At 38.6% G+C, this 21,290-nt stretch overlaps 1 protein-coding gene and 1 long non-coding RNA gene across 4 annotated transcripts in view; one reads left to right on the top strand and one right to left on the bottom strand.

Annotated features, from left to right (window-relative positions):
* The window catches only part of LOC149170284 (uncharacterized), a 303,708-nt gene that overhangs the window by 105,094 nt on the left and 177,324 nt on the right, over window positions 1-21,290 (top strand). The window lies entirely within an intron of this gene.
* The window catches only part of APE1 (acclimation of photosynthesis to environment), a 143,501-nt gene that overhangs the window by 99,103 nt on the left and 23,108 nt on the right, over window positions 1-21,290 (bottom strand). The window contains exons 2-4 of the mRNA XM_089428978.1: window positions 20,629-20,675; window positions 20,426-20,528; window positions 3,751-3,837 (exon numbers count right to left, since the gene is read on the bottom strand). Coding sequence (XP_089285104.1) covers window positions 3,751-3,837; window positions 20,426-20,528; window positions 20,629-20,675 — 237 coding nt within the window. The remainder of the gene's footprint in view (window positions 1-3,750; window positions 3,838-20,425; window positions 20,529-20,628; window positions 20,676-21,290) is intronic.

The raw sequence follows: 21,290 nt of genomic DNA on the forward strand, positions 1-21,290 counted from the left end.
AAAAAATTACTCTTTCATTCAGGTGTTCATTTTTTAAGTTTTTTCGGTCAAAATTTTTCCATAATGTCATGCTTAAAATATTTTGAAAATTTAGGATTGTTTTGTAGTCATAATCTTTGGTTTTAATTCCATGGTTGAAAAATTGTCAAGATTTTTAATGTTTTTCTAAGTCATGATATTTTATCTTTAATGTTATGACTGAAAACAATTATAAATATTTTTTCTTAGCACCATGCTTGAAAATTGTTGGAATTTTAAGGTTTTTCAAAGAAGTGATATTTTAAATTTAATGTCATGCTTAAAAATCGTTGGAATTTTAAGGGTTTTCAAAGATGTGATATTTTATCGTTAATGTCATGCTTGAAAATATTTTATTCCGGCAACAACACTTTTCGATTTCAAGGTGTTTTTTCATGTTTTTTTGGGATTTTTGGGCTCGAGTACCTGTTTTGAGGTAATAGTTCCCGTTTGATCAGTAACTATGTTTTTTTAGTTAGGGCTAAAGTTTGACTGTAGTTGACGCAGAATTTCATATGGATGATTTGACTTTGTATTGGGCTAGTCTATTTGAATTTTGTACTCTCTCTGGTGAACTATTGAATAATAATAAGAAGATTTGATCAGAGGGTTTTCGGAATATCTGTCTCCGAGGAGAGGTACTACTGTCGAGGACATTCTCTGTTGGGTGAACCATTTTTGGCACCCTAGATGTATTGAGAAACTGCATAATAATAAAACCCTCATATCTATTGCACCGATTTTCCCGCATTGGGTTTTTTCAAGGACGATCATCCAAAAATTACAGTGTCCCTTGTGTGTTTGTCTCAGTTATTTCAGTTGCTGATTTGTATATTAGTTAAAGCTGCATTTGTGTAGTTTCAGTTACTTCGACCTGTCAACTTTAGTAATTTTGACCTAGCAGCTTCAAAAACTTCAACCTTGATGCAATTTCGACCTAGATGCAACTTCACGACTTCGACCTAGATGTAGCCTCACAACTTCGACCTAGAAGCAGCTTCACAACTTCAACTTCGACCTAGATGCAACTTCACAGCTTCGACCTAGAAGCAACTTCACAACTTTGACCTAGCAGCAGCTTCACAACTTCGATGCAGCTTCAGAATTTTGACCTGCCCAACAACTTTAGAAACCTAACACAAGAGAGAGTGAGGTCCAAAACTTTGATCTTGCTCTTCTTCTTCTTATCTTTGATTTTTGTCCCTTTTTCTAGCTTCTTTCTTAAGGAGATTGAACTTGCTTGTTGTGTCCAAATGAATCGAGTTCCTTCTTATACATAGGCTTTCTAGGGATACAAATTGTCTTCTTGAGGCTGACTTGATCTCTTGTAAGCCAACTTAATCTTGGAGTGTCATTTGACACAATTTTGTCTCAAATAAATTTTTTTGACTTGTTGCAATATGTCCAATGGGGTCTTCTTCATATGACAATGACTTTATTGAGTTCTTGACTTTATGACAAACCCTAGAAGCGCTCAGCGGGTGCTTGACCTCTAAATAAAATGACCTTGAGCATGAAACCCATGCTACAGAAAATAACAATAATAAATTTTCTTTCTTTTCACAATGTTTAAGAATCAAGAGTACATTTCATATTTATAAAGACCGAACTTCGTTACATATTTCAACACCGAGGGATCCATGAAGTGGCAATCTGCTTTCTACTACAGTGGAGGCCCACGGCTCTCAACGCTCACCCTACAAGTGACAATATGACCCTCTGGACGGCTTGGACCTCGTATAGGCAGACCAAACCCCAAATGGAGACCCACCTGCAATCTTGTATAGGATGCTATGCGTCTCTTCGCCTTCTAGTACAACAAATATAGAGTAATTGAGTAAAAGAGCTTACAAATCATGGAAAACAAGTGGACATCTCATAGTGGATATCACCCATAAAGTGGTGGGTAACAGGTATAGTTCTGTGAAGCTATTTTTCTCTGTAAAAAGTTTTATGAAATATTTGACGTTGTGCTAGATTCGGTCGTGATTTTCTAACAAGATTGTCAAGAACCTGGATTTTCATGGAATATGGAAGCGCTTGATGATTCGAGAGTATGGTGCAGACGCCGAGAAGCTACAAACAAGACCTCCATGGATGAACAAGTAGTTGATGTAAGGGAAGTACGAGTCTTTTGACACAAGCTTGGGCTTGTAGTTATCTCCTCCTTGGTTGAGAGGGAGTGAGGGTCTCCTCCTTGGTTGAGAGGGAGTGAGGATAAACACCATGTTCTCCATGTGTCATGTACTTTGGCCAGGACTAACTGCTGTAAGTCTAGTGCATGAACACGAGTAGGGAGAAAGGTGGATTGATAAGCTTTAGGGACCGACATTTTTGAGATTTGTACTATGACCAGTATTAACAGCCATAAGAGTCAAGTACATTGATCTAAGATAAGAATGGTCTGGATGACCGACATTTCCTTGTGTCAAGTATTGTGACAATGGATTAGAAAATGGTCCTGTGAGGACATACCTTGGTGAACACCCTGGTGGGGTATGTGATTCAGAGAGGTAGTCTGGTGTCCTATTGAATGCCTCCCAACATTGTGCCCTGATCTAGTGGAGAGATAGAGCGAACTTGTCGAGGCCTTGGTAGTTTGACAATGCTAATTATGATGATGCTTATCAAATTGGATCCTTTCTTATATGAATATTTCAACTTGAAATATCATGTTGTATCATTATGAATACGTCCCTAGTTAAGAGGGAGTGTTGAAATTGTAACTAGAGCTGGTCTTCATAATATAAAATTATCATTGATGTATTTATTATTTATTATATTCATTTTATATTTTAAATCATGTTCTTCATGCTTAGAGTCAAGGGAGTCAAAAGATTATTTATTTGAGTCATGTCCCATTTGGACATTTGAAAGAAAAATAAGTCAAATTTTATTTTTGTGTCATAAGCCCACAAGATCTTCAAGTCGGCCCAGTGGCACCTATTCGACCCTCTTGGACAGCTATATATAAGAGGCGAGTTAGACCTCTTGGACTCATTCATTCATCATAGAGAGAGAAACTGAAGTTTCTACCCTACTACAGCTCGCAGGTGTGACAGTTTTCTGTGGAAAAGGGCCGAATTCTGAGGTATTGCAGTGCCAAGAGTCGGCTTCTATTGAAGGGCCGAAATCTCTGTTTTGACCAGAATTGGAGCAGGTTGACAGCATTGACTTTAACTATTGGAGGTAACTTGGGGGAGGGTTTTTGACTTGGTTTATTTGTGGCTGACTTGGTCTTGGGTCTTGGATATCTCATTTTGATCTGATTCTATAAGATGAGGATTGTTGGATTTTCCCCCTTGTGGGGTTTTTCCCTGGCTTGAAGCCTAATCTCTGGTGTCTCGTCTCTTTGTGATCTTTATGTTTTGAACATTTGTTTAATTGCTTGATGAAGAGAAATAACAAGTAACAAGAAAACAGCTAACATTTACAAGTAATTAGCAAGAAGAGAAATCAATCCTAATCTACAGTACACTTGGTTTCTCAACATGATAAACTAAAGACCTTGTTTTGGAAACTTTGGATAAATATAAGAAACTCAAGCTCACGTTAGCATTGTTCGTGATAGCTCTAGGATATGCTTCCAGGGGGGTGATGACTACATGCTACCTATGAGTACACAAAGTCATATAAAATTACCAATAACAACTGACACTTCCGGAAATATTTACCAACTATCAACAAAGGATGTGTCCTATGAGAGACTCGTTTGCCAGTTTCTAAAATAACCTGATTCAAAACTGGAGTGGCCTTTGTTTCACGTAGTGCCAGAGCATCAGAGTAGGTAATACAAGGGACTGGCTTGAGTTCTGCATACTGCGAGAAAATGGGAAACTGTCAGCAAGATCAGATAAATGCATATATTTATTTATTGAATATCAGAGAATTTAGCTTGTATTCTGCATTCTCTAAACAAAACTAAAACTTGCAAACAAATTTGAGAGAACTTTCATATAGAGGAAGGTGGAAATAATGCCCTATCTACTTGATCACTACCATCAAGGGCCTTATAGACAAAACTCAACAGAGAAAATATTCTATTACAATGCTGTAATATAAAACAATCATACCACTTTACGAACCTAATTTGCACTAATAATAACAGGAAAACCTTTGCAATCTCTCGTTTCAGTATTAGCAACTTCAATTTATCAGAAGCTTTTTTATAATTCTTCTTTAAAAATAATATTTTTTGGTTGAGCTTTTGCACTACCAAAGCACAAGTCAGTAATGGATTTTGGCTTGGCAACTAACTAATGCAAAGATTTACAAAACTTCCAAGTTAAATGAATGTCAAGGCAAATATTGTACAATTTTTAACAAAAGGCTGTCAAAGGTTCAACATTCACCAACATGTGCAGATGAGAACAACTAACGACATTCTACAGGAGTTGGACAATTTGATCAAAATCGAGACAATTACTGAATCATATGAAAATCAAGAGCTGCCAAATAGTGCCAATGAGAAAAGGAAAGTGAAGAATTAGTCTTAGGTGATCCAGATTTTTGGCTAAGCTTCATTCACCAGCTCTAGTTTGGACACTGAGTTTCTTGCTGCATACTTGCCTGGAATAGTGATTATGCGAACAACCGACCAATATAAAAATGTCTCAAAGGTCTGCAAATAGTTGGGCAATACTTGTTCTTTGGATGTGCTAATTATATGATGTGTACTGTATGTCATGCGGAATTCTAAGCAACATTCAAAAACAAACAGTAAGAGAATGTTCATAACAGCATACTTTCCATACCATTGTGTTACCACTCATTGCATATGAGGGGTGGCACCGTCACACATTTCACAACTTTGTAGGATGATACCTTCACGAGGTCTTGTCTTGACTTGAAGATGATGTTGCTTGATTGGCTTAGTTCGAGGAGATCTATGACTCCTTCGTAATCAAATGCCATAGCTTGGTTCTTTCTTCATGGTTGCTTATCTTTGGTTGATGAAGGTTGTGGGGCCAGAGTTCGTGGTTTCACTTGACGCATTGGTTGATGGTTTTGAGATGCTCTTTGCTGTTATAGAATATCATTTGTTGATGATTATGTTGTTTATGGTTAACTTAGCGTAACATTCATACATCTCATAGTCTACTTAAGCATGACTTTGGTTAATGGTGGGTTGTACTAGGAGATATCACTTATATCTATCATGGTAGAAAACCTGTATGAAGTATAACCTCATTGGCACACATGTGGATGCAATTTATTATTATTTTTTGTGCTAGTGGACCATCCCTTCTATTCATTTATTGATCTTTTGGAGGCCAATGGTATTTTTAATGATTCCCCCTTTATCTTATGTATTCACAATGTTATCTTCCAAATTTTTCTTGATGATAAAATTCCTAATCTGCAAGGCACAACTCAAGAGGGAACTACTAGGATGGTCTTCATTGTCATGTAAGCAATCTATCCTCTTCACTTTATGCGAGTTCTCCTTCGGATCAAGGGGGTATCCTAGTAGGATTACTAAGGCTAAGAAATAAGGCATAAGGTGAAGTTGGAGTAACTTTATTAAAATAGTGTTTTTGGTGTTTTTAAGATATAAAAGAGGCGATGGAAGAAAGTAGAGATTAGTGCCAAATCCAAAAATGACCATGGAGTCAAGGTGAATCAAAGGGGGCTTATGGTGTTAAGTAAAAAACTTGTCTTTAGAGTTGTTTTTTTTTCATCCAAGGATTAGGAGTAAGAGATGAGAGCCCAAGGGGAAGAATAATCTCTTATCCAATCAAGATTAGCAATGAAGACTGGTGATGACTAAGACCTTACAAGAAAGGGTCCTCAAGAGAGCAATGTGCATGAATAAGATCAACCATAGCTTGACAAACGTACTAAATATCATTGCTAAGGTTCCTAAGATGGATAAAGGTACTAAATACCTTTGCCAAGGTCTGTAAGATGGATTAGTGCCAAATCCAACAAGGTGATGGAGTCAAAGTGAATAAAATGTTGAGAAATCAAGGCTAGTAGAGTTAGGGTTAGATTTCTCTTTCTTGATAATTACTTGTGGATTATATTGGATTCTTTTATATCTTTGTTATAATATCTTTCATCAAGCAATTACCAAATTATATGTGTATGAAGATCACAAAAACAAGAGACACAAGATGTAGGCACTCTGCCAGGGAAAAACCCCTATCTAGGGGAAAACCCAATCAAACTTCTTCCTTCAGTAGTTAAGATGAGATAATCCAAGACTCTTCGACCTAGACACAAACCTCCTCCAACCACCAAGTCAGCCTCTCCTTCCAACAACTTCGACCTAGATCTTTGACCTTGTAGCAACAACACTTTGACCCAAAAAATCCATAATTTCGACTTTCCAGCAGCAGAATCTTCGACCCAACACTTTCAGAACTTCAACCCTTCCAGCAGTAAAACTTCGATCCAACAACTGGCCCAGTAACTTCGCATAAGAGAGAGAGAGAGAGCCCAAAACCTTTGACTTATATTTCTTCCTTCAGCTTGAACTTCACACTTTTCTGCACCTCTTTGATGTAGATCGAACTTCTTGAGTTGATGTCTCCAAATGAAATCGAACTGCTTGTATATATAGGCTTTAGGTGAGGTCGAATTACTCAGTTTGAGGCCAACTTGATCTTCTTGAGGTCGACTTGGTGTGGAGGTGACAAATACCTTATTTGACTCAATAATAAACCTTTTTACATGATTCAAAAGCCCAAGAAGGGTCTCTTTAAATGGACAATGACTCTAATGACTCAGAATAAATCATAGAAGTCCTCAATGGGGACTTTGAACAAAAACATGATGACCCAAGCATGAAACCCATGCTTTAGTAAGTCATAATAATATTTTTTTTTTTTTTTTTCATTCTTTGACTCAAATATAAATATGAAGACCCTTCCCCTTGCCCACACCTTGAGTCAGGCTTGGAATGATGCCCCAGAGGTTGATGTAGCTAAAAAGAAAAGTAAAAGCATAATTGGCCACATTCAACAGGAAATGCACCACAAAATGCAAAAGATGGTCGGGACAAAGACATTTAGCACGTGGGAAAAAGCCAATACATGAGCTCTACCCCATCATCATGGCCATCACCCTGGTTCCTGTAGGTTCTACGAGTCTCATTCATCATATAGGAACCCATGATTGACCCAACCCCTGGTGGGCAATGAACTGCCCTACCTTAAAAGGGGGTATCCACTGCTACATCTCACGCATCATGCTCTTACCCCTTGAGCCCTGAGTAGTTAATTAAAGAAAAATCATGAAAATGCAAAAGGCATATAAATAAGGGTGGAAAAATCAAGGTCGGGCACCTCATGTACCATAATTTCTCCCTCCTATACATTATATACCCAAGTGTGGGCTTCCGTTTTATCATCTACCCTTGTACCCCAACATGTGGTCTAGGGCTGCCCCTTCTCATCCCCTACTCCTCTCACCTCTTTATCACATACCACAACCTTTTGAAGGATGTACCTTGAACATATTATCCCCTTTAGAAGTAGAAACCACTTAATAGGATATTTGGTTATAACCCCATTTGGAGTTTGGAGACATTAGCACATGCCAAAGCCTATTATGGAAGGGCAGGCCATTATGAAGTCCCCACTTGTGGTCCATGGTTTGTAAGCTCTTTTACTCGATTTCCTTGATGACTTGTTGCACTGAAAGGCTAGGGGGCACATTGGATCTTATGCAGGATTGTCGGTGGTCTCCATCTTGGGTTTGGTCTCCCTATACAGGGTGCTAACCATCCAGAGGGCTACATTGGCATAGGTAGGGTGTGTGTTGAGAGCCATGGACCTCCACAATAGTAGACAACACTCCATGGATCCCCGAGGATGTTCAGAGATTGCTCGAGATTCACCTATTGGACAAGAAAGATGCACCTGGTTCACCTTTGCCTAGCCAACCCCACAGATGTACCATGAACTTGGCAGCTGACCCGAGACTTGTAGGATGATGTGGCATCACCTACACTATCATTGGAGCCCTTACAAATGATCTATAGGCATCTTCGACTCATTTGGAGACCCATGAGGTTATTATTGTGCCCCCACACCCACTAGGAGCACCACATGTTTATTGTTTGGAGAAAAAGGGGCCAACCCCTTGTCCATCACTTTTGAGGGTCCTATTCTTCATTATGGCACCTATGGACTTCATCAGGCCTCTTGGAGGGCCCTACGACATGTATTATTTATCATTTGACCTCTTAAGAGGCTTATTATTTCATTTATGAGCTAGTTTGGTGGGCTTGTCACCAAAAGTTAGGTTATTAGCACATTATTTTATTTTTGGGACTTATGTAGGCCTAAGAGACTAATTTGGACTCCTAATTGGTGTATAAATACAAGTGAGATGAGTTCATTTTCTCATCATCACTTTGGATTGGATCTCTCTCTTCTTTTTAGAGAATTTTATACTTTTTCTAAGATGAAGAATTGGAGCATGGATGAATTTTGATGTTTGGATAGGAGCATTTTATGTTGGAGCTTCTTGTCAAATTGTTGATGGTTGGATATGTTCAATTACATGTAAGTACACGCTTTTAATGCTATTCTTGTTTTACTTTTGTCATATGCATTGAATGGGACTTTCGCTTTAATAGGGCTAATTGTTGCATTGCATAATTACAAATTTGTGGAATTATTGTTTCTATATAGCATCTCTCAATGTTTGGGCCATGTATGTGAATGAAATCTCCTCAGGATAATTCCATCGGGGGATTTATCTGGATAAGCCATTTCTTTTGCCAAGCGAAGTATAAAAGCTTTGAGGTCTATTCGTCTTGCCCTAAAGGCTAAGCGAAGAAGTCCTTAAGGCCTCCTTGACCGAAATACAAGTTCCTTCCTTATCATTCTCTTAGACTCCATTCTCCCCAAGGATGAAGGCACTGGTGCTCCAATAGGTGGTCACTCAAAGAATACTTTTCTTCACCTTTCCCCTTCTCTTCTACATCTAGCCAAGTTGGGTCACCTAGAGCATCATTTTCTCGACAAATTAACCCAAGAAAAAGTTTGATCTCCTAGCCTCTATTGCGCTGGTATGTCGTTAAGGCATCCTCCAATTTTGAAGCCATTTCGACGGTGGAGTTGTGAGATAACCCAAGCCCTAGCTCCGAGATCAAACTTTTCCATAGTGTTCCCTAGGCTAGTGCCTCATAGAATCAAGTTGACACCTTTAATTGAAAATTCTTCCTTTGATCCTTTCCCCTTCCTTGTCTGGGTTGAGAACATCATTGGTTGCTAGATTCTTCCCCCTTAACCTAGGCCTGATCCACTTGGTCCTGTGTGGTCCCACACTTTTGTAAAGTCAAATCTTCAAGAACCTTTCGGGAAGTCAAGTCCAATAAGGATTTTAGGATTGGGTGACTCCTTCATAAGGCATATTCCTCTAACCTAACCCTTAAATCCTTGCCTCCTCATCCTAGAAATCTTTGTACCTTGCTCAACAAGCAAGCTGTTTTCTTAAAACCCTTCTAGGAAAGGATTATTAAGGTCACTCCACATCCATTGGTTGATTCTTCCTTTACTAGTGACTTTCTATATAACGGGTATCCTCCCATCGGTGAAAGTCTATAAAGAGTAGGGAGTTTTAGTTGAGGTGACAATGGGCTTAGCCTCCACTATTGCCCTTTGATCTAGCAGTTGTCCCTTTAGGAGTCCCTTTTATGCCCCCTGCTAGTTTGAGCGGTAACATGCCCACATACATCTGAATGGATAAGGTCCAATATTTCTTTAGACCTTGTTTCACTGCTTGTAAATGGTTTTCTTGTATTCTTTCCTAAGCTATATCCCTTGAATATTCCTTCACGATCTTCTTTAATAGTTGGAATGCCATTTACCAATTTGTTGAGAGAGGGAATAACCTTTTTATGTAAATGACCATATCTTCTATGCCATAGTTCAATGGGATTGATTTCTATATGAACTAGGGCTTGAGGAGATGGTGTCAATACTCTATATAAACTTCCTTCACGAATTCCAATGACTAGCTTTATCGATGCTTGAATCTTTACTGCAAGTCAAAACCTTTCCATCTACAAAAGCAACTTTATTACCTTTTATCTTCTAAGCAAGAAATTGAAATTAATTTTTTTTTCAAACCCGAGACATATAGTATATTGTTGAGATGTAGCTTTTGCTCCATTGTCCAACTTTAAAGAAGTTAATCCTAGGCCTTTAACAACATAACTTTTAAACAAAGTCTTTCGGTAGAAATCACATGAGAGAATTTTTTGGCCGACGCGTTCGAACCAACAACTATGGTTCATCATCAGGACCAGATGAAGAGGCAGACCATGGCAAAGGTTTAAATAGAGAGCAATGTAGAGACATAATTTCAAGTAACGGCTATATTTGAACAATAATGTTTAATAAAACAAATATTATTAAGTAACAACTATATTAAACGACTAGTTTTTGAAAAATTATATTTAAATTAATTTATTAAAACCAATTATTACTAGTTCGTGAAAAATTAATATTTAAATAATGATATTAGTTTATTAATATATTAATATGTAACGGCTATACTAAACGACTATTTTTTGAAAAAGTATTTAAATAATGATATTATTTCATTAATTTATTAAAAATATTAATAGGTAATGACTATATTAAACGACTAATTTTTGAAAAATAATATTTAAATTAATTTATTAAAACCAAATATTACTAGTTCTTGAAAAATAATATTTAAATAATGAGAGGATTGTTCTTTTGATAGAGTATGATGTTGTTTGCTATCTCCTATCATGTGCCTTGATGCTCCACTATCAATAGTCCATGCATTGTCATCATTGAGTGAACCTGTGAGTGCAGCCAAAAACCCTTTGTTTTTGACTTTGTTGAATAAGTTGTAGATGACCTTTTTTATTGTCATGATTGAGTGAACCTATGAGTGCAGCCAAAAACCCTTTGTTTTTGACTTTGTTGAATAAGTTGTAGATGACCTTTTTGATCCAACTTCTTGCAATGTTGAATCCCATTTTTCAAGTATCTTATCATAGAGGGATTAGAGGGATTAGTCTTTTCTTTCAATCCAATAAGTGATCTCCAATCTTCCCTGACCTTAGCTCTGATACCATGTTGAGAAATAAAGGCTAGTAGAGTTAGGGTTAGATTTCTCTTTCTTGATAATTACTTGTGAATTATATTGGCTTCTTTTATATCTTTGTTATATTATCTTTCATCAAGCGATTACCAAATTACATGTGTATGAAGATCACAAGAACAAGAGACACAAGATGTAGGTACTCTGCCAGGGAAAAACTCCTATCTAGGGGAATACCCAGTCAAAATTCTTCCTTCAGTAGTTAAGATGAGATAATCGAAGACTCTTCGACCTAGACATAGACCTCCTCCAACCACCAAGTCAGCCTCTCCTTCCAGCAACTTCGACCTTGCAGCAACAACACTTCGACCCAACAAATCCAGAATTTTGACTTTCCATCAGTAGAATCTTTGTCCCAACACTTTCAAAACTTCGACCCTTCCAGCAGTAAAACTTTGATCCAGCGAATCGCCCAATAACTTCGCATAAGAGAGAGAAAGAGGGCCAAAACCTTCGATCTATATTTCTTCGTTCTTCACCTTGAACTTCGGACTTTTCTGATGTAGATTGAACTTGTTGAGTTGATGTCTCCAAATGAAATCGAACTGCTTGTATATATAGGCTTTAAGTGAGGTTGAGTTACCCAATTGGAGGCCGACTTGGTGTGGATGTGACAAATACCTTATTTGACTCAATAATAAACCTTTTTACATGATTCAAAAGCCCAAGAAGGGTCTCTTTAAATGGACAATGACTCTAATGACTCGGAATAAATCCTAGAAGTCCTCAATGGGGACTTTGACCTAAAACATGATTGACACAAACATGAAACCCATGCTTTAATAAGTCATAATAATAATAATAAAATTTCTTTTTCATTCTTTGACTCAAATATAAATACGAAGACTGAACCTAGTTAAATTCTTCAACATAAAACAGGGATTATGGGGTCAATAAGAAAACCCTCTTTAGTATTGGTCTATTTCATTTGAAGATTAGGAGTAAGAAACAAGAACATAAGGGGAAGAATAATCTAATATCTAATGAAGATTTGACTATGAGGACTGTTACCACTCAATCTAGCACGGGTCCTAGGAGGGATTCAAAAGGGGCAATTACTAGACCAAGTGGCAACAATGGGACAAGGATCCACTGTCACTTTAGTCGATGTCCCCTGCTCTTTACGGACTTTCACCGATGGGAGGAGTCTCAGTATAGGAAAATCACTATGAATGTTATATCAATGATGATGGGATAGTTATTTCAAGAGCCCATTCATAGGAGAGGCTCAGATGATAGGACTTACTTGCTAGAGAAGCAAGGTATAGAGCTCCCCAAGAAAGGCTTAAGAGAAAGCCTAGACCTAGGGATTAGAGATATTCCTTGATAAGGGATGCCCTAGACCTAAGATCCTCAAGGGAAAAGGGGTTTCTAAAGTGGTCTTTGTGAAATAAAGGCTGATAAAGGGTGCGGGAACACCAGGAAGTCCAAGTGGATGCAAGCAACGCCAAGGGTTTTGGGTGAAACTTCAAACGAAATATTTTGACCAAGCAAGGGAGGAGAAGAGGGTCAGTGGAATTGAATTTGGCTTGAAATTTTAGTGCAATGACCCTTGAGGAAGCCACTAACCAAGGAGACCTAGAGACAAGAACAAAATTGGAGCTAGGGGTTGGGATAATTCCAAATCTAGCCACAGAAAGTATTTCAAGATTTGTGAGGGCCTAGATAAAACCCCAACGCAGTTGTAGCCGAACTCGCTCTTGAAATGGATGTGGGATAATTCCAATCTAGCCACGGAAGGTATTTCGAGATTTGTGAGGGCCTAGATAAAACTCCAATGCAGTTGTAGCCCAACTCGCTCTTGAAATGGATGGCTATAATGGATTCAACCTGATGTCCTAGGAGGCCTCTAGGGTTAGGGCTTAGAAAGAAGGAGAGGAGGTGAGAAAAGATATTCGTTAAGGTGATCACCATGGATAAGATCAGTGCCTATCCTATTGGGGGAATGGAGTCAATGGGCTTTCAACCTTTGGAACTCTTTACCCAATCAAGGACTCTTATGGCAACTTTGCATGGCCCTAGAAGTAGCTACTAGGTTACCACAAGAATTTATACTTCTTATTTCAACAATTTGATGACTTCTCAAGGTAATTATGGAGATAATGTACCCCTAGGAAAAATCGTTCACTATACCCAAACATGTAACATATGCAATCTCCAAACAAGACCTAAATTTGACAAATTTGCATTAAATTAGGGCAAAATTTCAGATTTCATGCGCAAAAATTCCATACATTAATCATGTATACAAGAGATAAAGACAAGCATGAAAGAGCACTTACAAGTATAGCGAGTATATCCAACCATCAAATAGAGACAAAATTGAAGCTCCAAGATCAAGAAAAGATATCCAAACATCAAAATGCATCATTGATTCTCCAATTCGTCCTCAAATAGGTATAGCGAAATTCTCAAGAGAGGGAGAGATACCAATCCAAGTGATGATGAAGAATGAATCAATCCTCTCATCAATATAATGATCTAAAGGGTTTGATTTGCATAACTAGGCCTAATGATGCCCCTAATAATAAAATAATGTGCAAAATAACATTCCTTGGTGACAAACCCACCAAGATAGCTCCATAACATGAAAAATAAGCCTCTTAAGAGGGCCAAAATGATAGATAAATAGCTAGGAGGGCCATTGGAAGGCTTAGTGGAGTCCAATATGTGCCAAAATGAGTGGAAGGGCTCCAAATATAGTGCTAAAGGGGGTGGCCCTTGATCTCCAAGCAAATAACCTGTGGTGCTCCCAAGTGAATGTGGGGGCACAAAAACATCCTCATGTGTCTCCAAGTAGATTAATCAAGTCTGTATCCCATCTGTAAGGGTTGGAACAATGATGTAATCCCTCCCTTTGTCTCCCATAGTGAGACACAACCCCATCTGGGCCCTGGATCAACTGCCAAGTGTGTGGCGCAAGTGTGTAGCCGGCTTGGAAAGGTGGTCCAGGTGCATTATCATCATCAAATAGGTGGAACACAACCAAACAATGGATGGTACTAAAGGATCTGATGGCATGGCTATCTGCTCTCTTCTATAGTGGATGCCCATGGCTCTCAACACACACCCTACAAATGCAAATATGATCCTCTGGAGGGCTTAGACCCTGTATAGGGAGACCAAACCCCAAGATGAAGACCCATCTGCAATCCTGTATCAGATCCAATGCATCTCCTCACCTTCCAGTACAACAAATCATTAGTGTAATTGAGTAAATGAGCTTACAAACCATGAAACCAAGTGGACACTTCATAGTGGCATGTGCTTCCATAATGGGTTTTAGAGTATACGGGTGTCTCCATGTTCAAGGAGGTTAACTAAGGACCCTATTAGGTAGTTTCAACCTCTAAGGGAGTGATAGGTCCATTGTACATCCATCAAGTGGCAGGTGTCATGTGATATGATGATGGAACGAAGTGGGGCATTAGGGGAAGGCTCCAAGCCACATGCCATAGTACAAGGTTTGCTAAGATAATGGAAGCCCACACTTGGGTGTATTGATGTAGGAGGGAGCAATCATGATACATGAGTTACCTCGACCTTTGTTTTTCCACCCTTCTTCAAATGCCTTTTGCCTTTTATTGATTTTTCTTTTATAATTGCCCGGGGCTCTAGGGGATGAGAGCATGATGTGTAAGATACAACAGTGAATACCCCCTTAAGGTTGGGCAATTCATCACCCACCAGGGGTTGGGACAATCATGGGTTCCTTAATGACGTAGGAGGCCAACATAAGGGGCACTAGGAGCTAGGGTGATGGCTATAACGATGGGGGTAGAGCTCATGTTTGGCTTTTGCCCACGTGCTAAATTTGTATGTCTCGACCATCTTTTTCATTTTATGGTACATTTCCTGTTGAGAGTGGCCAAATTATGCTTTTTATTTTCTTTTTAGCTGCATCAACCTCCTTGGCATCATTCCATGCCCGACCTAAAGTGTGGACAAGGGGAGGGGGAAGGCTAACTACTTGTGGACCGAATGGACAAATGTGGTCCCAGATGGGAAATATATGAAAAAGAGTTATAATGAGTGGAGGGGAGTGATGTATATGGTGTCGAGAAGCGGAACCACGCAACCAAGATCAAGATTTCCCATGTAGTGGCACTCCAAAAGCTAGTAGCCAATAAAGGAGATCCCACAGGACTAGGATACAAGGTTAAGCCCCAAGTTGGACAAAGGGGACAAGAGTACAAACCAAGCCCTTTTTTTTGTCGAACCCCCCCTCTAATCCATGCCCAAAATACCCAAATACATAATGAAAGCCATACCTTCAGGGTTGGAAGGCTCACCTTCAAACATACGACCATAATAAATGGGCGAGGGAGCATAATGTCTGGCTCAGTTGGCAGATATGTTGGCACATCGAGCTATCTAGTCGCCGCAATGGGTTGCTGGATGTCAGCTGAGGACCATCTAGAAGAAAAATTTCTCCTATGAGTGTCACCCACAGGTGGTGGGTAATATCTAGCTCCAACTGGGACATGAGCTCTCAATAGAGTGCACAGATGTACTCGAGTGGGGAAGTCATGAGAATACCAACAATCTCTTGGTACCGTAGACCTGTTACCTGCACATCAAAGACCAAGCACACAGGGCAACATGTTTTTGTGGCTTCTTATGATCGCCCATGCTTTTGTTAGGCCATAAAAATGAATAAGAAATAAAATTTTAATTCTAAGTGCAATTTCTAATCTAAATGCACCTACTCTAGTATGATAAAGGAATATGATGTTAGTTCTAATGCGAAAATCAATATGCAATGCATCCTACGCTAACATGCATATTATCTCAGGCAAAGACTAAGTGTAATCGTAGAGCCATTGCAACTAACATATCATTAGATCAATGTAAACATGGCTGCCTATATGATTACTCATGCAATAGACCCACAAGTCAACAAAGAAGCAATCACATGGAGGATGATACAGATGGGAGGCAAGAAAATATGATATCGACATTATGCTGAAAGGAGTCCTAAATGAAGGAAAAGAAATCAATTTAGAAGTACACAAGCTTTCTTCTAAGCACAGGATGGAAGAATGAATGATCAAACTCAAGAACTCCCTATCACAATCATTGTTATGTTTTGTGGATGCCACAAGGTCATGATGGGAAAGGAGAGGGGACTAAGGAGATGGAGGGGCACAACAAACAGGTTGCTTGATTTGATGGTTATGTTGTATAGGGGAAACAATTGCATGCTCATAATTCTTAGGGTAATCATGGAAAGAGGGGATGCAACTAAGGGGTGGTTCTTTCCCAACATCATACTCAAGGAGGGGGAAGGGTTCACCAATATTAGAGATGGCTTGGGAAAGGGAAAAGCCAAGGCTCATAAATAAGCAACTACATTGTTGGGATCTTGGAGAAGGCAAGGGAAAGTAGGGCTCTCTTCAGGGTCATCATCGGTATCATAAATGGGGCTATCCACTTCCCACAAACCTTCTTCATGTATGGGAAAACGATGATCCTCCCTTTCACTGGTGTGAATAGGTATATTATTGTAAGTAATGCCTTGGAGAAAGGGAACACCATCCTCAACCTCATTTTCCTTGTCGGTATCATAGATAGGGTCATTGTCAAAATGATGTTTTCCCACATCCCATTTTTCCTCATTAATGCATAAGAAATCATAAATGTCATCTTCACAGGGAGCTACAATATCCATATCTTCAAGCGCCCTTTCTTGAATGAGAGGCCCCAATTATCATGTTCATCCTTGTGGACCTCTAGAAGGCTTCCATTTATGCCATCCTCGTACCCAATTTCCCAATCTGTAGTCCAAAGGTCATCTATAGGTTCCTCATTTGCTTGGTGATCATTAGAATCATACTCATTGCTGGGCAGGGAAAACTCCTCCTCTTTCCTCTTTTCTTTTTTCTTGAAGAATACTATCTAAGGTCCTTTGAGGGATTTTTATTATATTCACATTTCATAATATAGAGTCTCTACACTTGCTCAAATAAATGGGAGAAAACATGCTTAGAATTATATCTGGTCATAAGCTGCTTGCAAGACTCTTCATATTCCACCATCCTTTCTTGCAACACCTGGAGGCTTTCAGGATCAAGATCCTCATCTTCTTCTTTGGGGGAGATGCTTTCAAATTTATCATTGTTAATTTCCAAATTTGCAATTGACAACTCCTCCGCATCTTCCTCACTCTCTTGGTCATCTTGGTCATCCAAATCTTCATCGGGTAATGAGCCATATTTTTCTTTAATTGCATGACACAAGGAATTGAATGCCCCAGTGTAATAAACGAGCTCACAAAACAGATAATCTGAAGGACTTTCTTCATGCTCTTGTTGTACACTATAAAGGTCAATCCTGCTTTTATTATAGAAGTTGAGCAAGAAGTCCTCATCCTCATGTTCTACTACATGCTCACAAAACTCATTCCACACATCCAGTCTTTACCACGACTTATGAAGGCTCTCAAGATCATGTATAAGTTATTTTCCATAATCAAGCATTCTTCATGATTATGCATATAAAACCAACGTGGAGTTGCCAGGGTGAATTTAAATGCCTTGATAGATGCTTGCTTCACCCTACAAGAATTAACTTTGAAATTCAATGAAGAACTAGGGCTTTGTTCTTCCAATGGAGTCACCAAGAATGATATGTGTCATAAGGGAACAAGACACACATCTCATGTCCCCAACAATGACGCTAAAAATGTTACCGTTCAATCTAGCAGGGGTCTTAGGAGGGGTTCATGGGTTTCATGCTCAAGTCTAGGTCAAAGCATGTTCTTCATGCTTATAGGGCTTATTGAGTCAACGAAGAATGTTTTTCATGTATTATAGTCCTATTTGGACTCTTTGTAACAAAAGGAAATCATTATTTTTGAGTTAGTAAAGTCATTTTTTCCTCCAAGACCAAGTCGGCCCTGCCAAGATAAGTCGGTCTAGGAGAGGCTTATTCGATGTCTTGAGAAGAGTATATATAGGAAGAGACTTCAACTCATTTAGAAAAAAAATCCACAAGTTCGATCTGCAACTAAACAAGGAGGCATTCAAGAGTGAAAGTCAAGGAGAAAAGAGGAAGTAAAAAGCGAAGGAAGGAGACTTGAAATATGACCTTTTCTACTCACATGTGCAAAGAGATTAAGGTTTATGTGATAGTTGCAGGGCCGCGAATTGCAGACCTGAAGTAGATGGACGAAACTTAAACTGAAATAGATTTTGGAGAGTTTGACCTTCGTTGACTTTGGTGGATTTTGACTTATTTGGAAGAGATCTTATTGGAGGGCTGGCTTGGTGCTTGGAGGAGGTTTGGTCCTTGGGTCTTGGAGGTCTCATTTTGATCTGATTCTATAAGAAGAGGGTTGCTTGGGTTTTCCCCAAATGTGGGGTTTTGCCCGGGCTTGGAGTATATATCTTGTGTTCTTGTGATCTTCATGCTTTTCTGATTTTGGTAATTTCTTGATGAAGAATAAATAATAATGTAACGAAAGGCCAACAAATCTCATAAGTAATTATCGAGTTAAGGAGGATCACTCTAATCTACAATTTCATTGATTTTCCAATGGTACCTAGACATTTTTGCGAAAGCCTTGGGTGCAATAGTGGGTAACGATAAGGCAAACTCTTTTCTTATTGGCTAGGATGAACCACCTCGCTAGATGAATAGGAAGTGGAGAATAATAAGGTAGGGTGATAATTAGGTACATGGGTATCTCTTTTGACATTGATATTTCGGATTTCCCTAGCAAAGTATGGAGGTTTGCGATGAACAAATTTTAAAAGAAGATCCAAGCATGGAATAAATGAGATATAACTATATTTCTTTTGTATGAATTCTTACGATATTTGTCAAAATTCTAGGAGCAAGACATATTTATTACTCAACTTGCTTTTTCCCATCATAGATAGGTTATAGTGAATAGAAGTGTTGTGAAGCTTTCTTTGGAGCAGGCACATGGGGTTAAGGGGATTCTCTTGGTGACTTGGGAAATTTGCACTCTTCCAAAAGAAAATGGGATTTAGGCCTTCCTGATGTTATGTTAAAGCTTAGGCCACAACCTTCTCAACTAAATGGATGACCAAGTAGTGGTTGGAGAAGCCCAATGAAAATTCCTAGTCATTCATCATGTGTTATCAGCGCAACATGTTCAAGGCATTAGCGGTCCATCCAAAACTTTGTGATAAACTAGGAATGCAAAGGAGTTCAAGTTCTCGAGATTGGTTGTTTTCAAGAGAATTTGGGTTGCTTAGTAGCAAGTCCCAAATTATCAGCACTAGGACTTTGAGAGCCTAAGGGATGCAAGTGATTTTGTGTCAAGGACCATCAAGATATTTCCCTGCCCTTGGGGTCAACTTGGCTTATTTCCATAGTATCTTATGCAGAGGCTTGCCAAAATGGATCTTCCATCGAGGTGTTCTTTGGGATAGGGAGCAACAAAGATGGTATATGTGGAGAATTTTAGATCACTCCCAATGGCTAAGAGGTGTTCTTATAGAGTTATGTAGAATGATCCTCGAAAACTATCACTCTATCTCCAAATGAATATTCAAGGCATTATTGGAGGGACTAGAAAGGGAACAATGGCAAGTCCTCCTTCAATTATGACACCAAGGACTTGTATAATAGATCAAGACTTAGGATCCCTATTGATCCGTACACAAGTTAGAAGTGGGGGATTCGTGAGTTTGCGTAAAGGTGGTGAAAGAGATGCCAGACCCTCTAGAAGGCAAGGAGCTCATTTAAGTACAAAGTTTTGAGTTGGTTAGTGCTCTAGCAAGGTCTGAGAATCAAAACAAGGATCTATAAAGCAAACATCTCTAATTGATTTTGTGTTTGAAGTTGAAACAAAAATCATCTGGACATGTGTTCTTGAGCTGTCCAACTGTGAATGCCTTTTGGGCATGGTTAGAAGAAATCACTCTTACTAGGCTCCTTAGCTATGTGAGGTCCCCTTCAAACGGATGTTTGGATGATTCAAGATTGCTGGGACAAGTTAGGCCATATGATAGGACTTTCAGCTATCACTCTTCTTTGTAAAAGAAGATTTGCAGCAACTTTTTAAGCAGATCTGAGTGTTCAAAAATGATTTGGAAATTCATGTCAAAATTGGAATTGATAAGTTTTGAAAGGATGTCTGCCCCTTTCCTTTTGGGGAACATGATTACATTGGCCTTTGTAGGAGGGGGATCTTTGTCTATCTCATATTTCTATCTTTTATGACTCTAATGCATATTTGAAGTAATATAAGTTGTGTTATTTACACACAGAAAAATAAGTAAAAAATAAAAGATTATCAGATACTTATACACTCATAAACTACTTAATAATTAAAGTCCACCTTGAGAGCCATGCCTATGATTGCCAATGGGAATCCATAAGTTAGCATCAGTGCAGACCACTCTGATCCTGGAAGTATATTGAAATAAGCTCCAAAGCCATACCTGCCATTAAACTTCCAAAATTATAAATATACACTGCCCTTCTAGCATAAGAAACAATAAGATGCATGTAAACAAATTGAAATACACAAGGAACACTTACGAAAGCAACGTAGTGCCTACTGCTAGTCCAACGACACCAAATGATATCTGCATGCAATGAAGTAAAATTAGAAAACCACTTTTGAATAACTAGGAATGTTAACTCCAAAAAACACATCAAGCACTCAAGCAAACATAATCAATAGAACATACACGCATAAGAGATATAATGAATTTTATTAAAATTTATTGTTGCAATCAAATGCCTTAATTCATCAGAGTGGTATTTTCTCATAGTGTCTCCTTTTTATTAGTCTTAAACCTGATATCTCATCACAAGCCCCTATCCAATGCATTTCGATAATAATTCCTATTAGTAGCTAATTGTATCCAAAGATTAGCTGTATCATTCATCAAGTTGCATGCACGATTGAAAAATATTTTATCAGCCTTGTTTACTATCATTATTAGATATTTATGACTCATAATATATTTCTAATATCATACGATGGCCTACATTGATGATTATGATAGTAATCCACTCCAAAGTTAATGCATCACGACCGTGCATTTAGGAGTGGGAGGGGAACAATCATCATGAAACTCCTCGATGAACATTAAAGAGATTGTGAGCAGATAGCTGCTCAAGTAGTTTTGTTTGTTAGTTCATAGTCGACCATTGACTTCTATGTCAATGGACATGATGATGACCGATAATATTAA

This window comes from Pinus tabuliformis, chromosome 4_2 (assembly GCF_031772625.1).
Source record: "Pinus tabuliformis cultivar Carrire ecotype Pingquan chromosome 4_2, CPIR1, whole genome shotgun sequence".
Taxonomy (NCBI): domain Eukaryota; kingdom Viridiplantae; phylum Streptophyta; class Pinopsida; order Pinales; family Pinaceae; genus Pinus; species Pinus tabuliformis.